We start from the raw sequence: 4394 nt of genomic DNA, 5'->3' as shown, positions 1-4394 counted from the left end.
TTTGCGTAATCAACGCAATCCACTTACTCCAAGTGGCATCAGTAGCATGATGGGTGGAAGGAACCTTTCCTTTAAACATCCAGTTCAACACTGGTAGTCGAGGTGCCAGAAGGAGCTGTGTTTCAGTACCGACCACTTCAGAAGCAGCCCAAACCCCCTCAATACGCGGCTAAGATCTCCTTTTCAGTTGGCGTGTAGCCCTCTTCCGACCCCCTGTAGGCCCGACTCCACAATCCCAGGGGTCGGCCTCAGGTCTCTCCTGAGGCTCTCTGCCACAAGCTCCAAGTGGGGCCTTTCTCTCCAGCAGCAGTGTAGAGGATGTTCTTTATATCCTGCTCCGTCCGTACTGGCCCTAAGGCCATGGCACGGGCTATCTCCTGTTTAATCTGTTCAAAAGCCTGCTGCTGCTCAGGGCCCCATGTAAACTCATTCTTCATTCTTGTCACATGATAAAGGGGGCTTACAATGAAGCTATAGTTTGGAACGTGCATTCTCCAGAAGCCCACTACACCCAAAAAAGATTGTGTCTCTTTCTTACTAGTGGGTGGAGACATAGCGGTGATTTTGTTGATCACATCTGTCGGGATGTGACGACGGCCATCTTGCCACTTTATACCTAGGAACTGAATCTTCTGAGCAGGTCCTTTCACTTTGCTCCGCTTAACAGCAAAACCAGCACGCAGAAGAATCTGGATTATTCGCTCTCCTTTTGTGAAGACTTCTTCTGCTGTATCGCCCCACACAACGATATCATCAATGTACTGCAAGTGCTCAGGGGCACTGCCCTGTTCTAATGCAGTTTGGATCAACCCGTGACAAATGGTTGGGCTGTGTTTCCACCCCTGGGGCAAACGATTCCAGGTATACTGAACACCCCTCCAGATGAAAGCGAACTGTGGCCTACATTCTTTGGCCAAAGGAATGGAGAAAAAGGCATTAGCAATGTCAGTGGTGGCATACCATTTGGCTGCTTTTGATTCCAGTTCATCCTGGAGTTCTAACATGTCCGGCACAGCAGCACTCAGTGGGGGTGTGACTTCATTCAGGGCATGGTAGTCCACCGTCAGCCTCCATTCTCCACTGGCTTTACGCACTGGCCATATGGGGCTGTTAAAAGGCGAGTGAGTTTTGCTGATCACTCCCTGACTCTCTAGTTGACGAATCAACTTATGAATGGGGAGCAAGGAATCCCTGTTGGTGCGGTACTGCCGTCTGCACTGTTTTTGTAGCAACTGGTACCTGTTGCTCTTTTACTTGTAGCAACCCCACAAGAGACGGATCTTCTGACAGGCCAGGCAAAACAGACAGCTGCTTAATGTTGTTTGTGCCTACAGCAGCTATTCCAAAGGCCCATCGATACCCTTAGGATCCTTGAAATGCCCCCTTCTGAGGTAATCAATACCAAGTATACATGGAGTCCCTGGACCAGTCACAATAGGGTGCTTTTGCCAGTTTCTACCAGTGAGGCTTATCTCGGCCTCCAACACAGTCAATTCTTGAGAGCCCCCGGTCACTCCAGAAATATGGATTGATTCTGTCCCTTCATAAGTAGAGGGCATCAGAATGCACTGTGCACCGGTATCCACCAATGCCTTATATTTCTGTGGTTCTGATGTGCCAGGCCATTGGATCCACACAGTCCAATAAACTCTATTATCCCTTTCCCCCCCCTGACTGAGGGCAGGGCCCCTCTATTCATTACCTGTGGTAACCAGAGCAACTGCACTGGCGGTTGATCTGCTTTGTAATTCTCTCACCCGTGCTCGTAGTACATGAGTAGCTTGGTCGTGCCACTTCCTCATGTCTTCTCCATGGTCACGTAACACCACAAGGCAAGTCGCGATGTAGGATTCCTTCCTGGAGCTGGAGAGCGTTTGCCTCTAACAGCTGAGATTTTTGATTTTGCACCTGAGAAGGAGGGTTCATCGTCTTTAGTTAGTTGGATCCACACTTGTTCCATCATCTCCTTCATCTCCTTCAGTAGACTCTTTTGACTATTCTGATCTTCATCAAGCATTTCTGATACTTCTACAGGTTTGTCACGATTCATCAGTGAAGACACTTGCTCTTGCATTTTATTCAGTTGCTCCATCATTTGTGAGATGGCGGCGATGGCGGCACGAGTTGGGGGTAGCTGTTGTTCATAGCTTTGGAGTGTAAGAATCAATTCATAAACTAAGGGGCTTCTCTGTTGGTCCTGGTATCTGTCAGATGCTGCCAGTAGTGCAGAGGCGTATCTGGCTGGTGCTGTTGATGTGAGTTGCTGCAACATTTCATGCGTTGTTCTCACTTTCTCAGGGTCATGGCCTTGTGGGTCACTAAAAACACAGTTAGGGTCATACAACATTTCCACCACGGCTATTTCCCTCAAATACTGGATACCCTGTTCAATTGTATCCCATCTTTTCGTCACAGGCTTCAAGCCGCTTTTGAAGGGGTACCTTTCCTTCACAGCTGTTAATACTCGTTCCCAGATGGAGGCAGCCCCATCCAGACATCGACTAATTCCTCTGTCAATAGCTGGATCTCTGGCAATGGCTCCTAATTGGCGAGCTTCATTACCATCTAGAGACAAGCTACTGGCCCCGTCGTCCCAACAGCGAACTAACCAGGAAACGATAGTTTCATTTGGGCGCCGTGTAAATTCCTTTCTTGAGCCTTGGATTTCAGTCATCCTCAGAGGCCAACGAGTAGTAATAGGAACTTCCTCTTCATCACTCTCTTCTGCATGTCTCTTAGTTTTTCCTTTTGCCTTTCTTGATGTTGGTGGTTTCGAGGAGGGCCCCTCACCTGGATCTTCCTCCACCTCCACCTCCTCCTCCTCCTCTTCTTCTTTTTTCCATTCTAGACGCGAGGACACTCGTTTCCATTTCTTGCCCTCCACAGGGGCAACTGATATTGTTACTGGTGTCTCCTGTAATTGATCAGATTTGACTTTCCCTTTGGCTTGAACCTCAGCTCGGAAACTCTCTCTCTCCAAAACAGTATTATATAGGGCACGGTAAGCACAAGCCAAACCCCAAATAAGTTGTACCTCCTTAGATTTACCTAAGCCGCACTGCCCCTGTCTCAAATACTGGCTAAGTTTCTGGGGATCCCACAGGTGCTCAAGAGTGAAATCCCATGACATTGAGGGTCCCCATGCTTCTAAGATTTTTCCTAAACCTCTCCATATTCCCTGCCAGTCAACATTCTCTGGTTTTGGAGCAGACTCCTTCTGCTTACTATTCCTGTATTGGAATACATTCAGGGAGAGTGATATGAACAGGACTGTTACGCCCACAAGCATGAGAATTAACTCAGCATTGGAAAAACGTCTGATAAACCGAGAGGAAAACCTGGAAACTGGTTTGAACATCATGTGATTTGTAAAATTAGCTATTCCATCTGGGATGTAGTTGCTTGTGAAATTAGCCATTCCATCCGGGATGCAAGTGTCAAAATTCATATTAAACATTGCATATAGGTACCAAGATAGGTACCATACAGGCATCTCCGTCAGTGCCCTTATGTAGTTATATATGTACACAATTCCACAACAAGTAATGATGACATTGATGATTCGCCAGTAGGTCGCGAGTAACACCATAGCTTTTAATCCCTTACTCAGCGCTCCCACGAAAAAGAGTGGGTTCATCGCTGGTTTCTGCTCAAAAAGGGTTAATGAATTGAAACTAACAAGAGGGGGGGGGAAGGAAAAAAAAAAGGCACTACCCAGACGAAGCAGTGCTCAAAGTTTACAAATATCCCAGAATACTGGCAGTACGCCTGGTCATTCAAGGTCAAGTTTCCCAGCACAAAAACCTGAACTACTGATAATGCTCCCTAACGAAGCTCTCTAAGAGCAGAGAGCAAGATTCGTTCTAAGAGCCAAAAAGCAAAAACCAAAAACAAAAGGCAGCTATGCCCGCATTCTCCACCAAATTCTGTCACGGAACTAACTAGATCAGTTTATGCCCGTGACAGGGGGCAGTAGGCCCCTGCCCTCCCCATCCCCCGCCTGGGCCCACAAAATGGGAAGGAAGGGGGAAAAGGAAAAAAAACAGCGGCAACAATCTATGGAGGTAAACTTATTTTACTAACTATGATATCAAAATGCGAAATAATACAATATAATACAATATAATTGAAATTGAGACTAATAAATCAAATAAGATATGAGAGAGAGTTCCCAAGACCGAGTCAAACCTGAAAAATCTTGGAACGGCTAGGAAGGCACCTTCCAGCACCCACTGCCAGGCAGTAAGAGACCGCCCCACCCGGAAGGGTCAGATCCCATGACTTCCGTAATGTATAGGGATAGGTATGTAGAATTAGAGCATTAACACTTTAATTCCAGTACATGATATTTTGATGTGGAATATTGAAAATAAAATAAGCAAAAACAAAAACCA

At 46.6% G+C, this 4394-nt stretch overlaps 1 protein-coding gene across 1 annotated transcript; it reads right to left on the bottom strand.

Moving 5' to 3' along the window:
* Positions 1-1373: 1373 nt before the first annotated feature.
* LOC149912920 (uncharacterized) lies at positions 1374-3896 on the bottom strand. Its single transcript, XM_090131218.1, has one exon. It carries the CDS (start codon positions 3635-3637, stop codon positions 1799-1801), a length of 1839 nt encoding a protein of 612 aa, XP_089987344.1. The 5' UTR covers positions 3638-3896; the 3' UTR covers positions 1374-1798.
* Positions 3897-4394: the final 498 nt, after the last annotated feature.

Source organism: Phasianus colchicus, chromosome Z (genome assembly GCF_987193195.1).
Source record: "Phasianus colchicus chromosome Z, bPhaCol1.hap1.1, whole genome shotgun sequence".
Lineage (NCBI taxonomy): Eukaryota > Metazoa > Chordata > Aves > Galliformes > Phasianidae > Phasianus > Phasianus colchicus.
This window is presented reverse-complemented; position numbering and strand designations above follow the sequence as displayed.

Coding starts and splice junctions, on each gene's coding strand:
- LOC149912920 (XM_090131218.1), bottom strand. CDS start 3,637: ATGAACCCACTCTTTTTCGTGGGAGCGCTGAGTAAGGGATTAAAAGCT.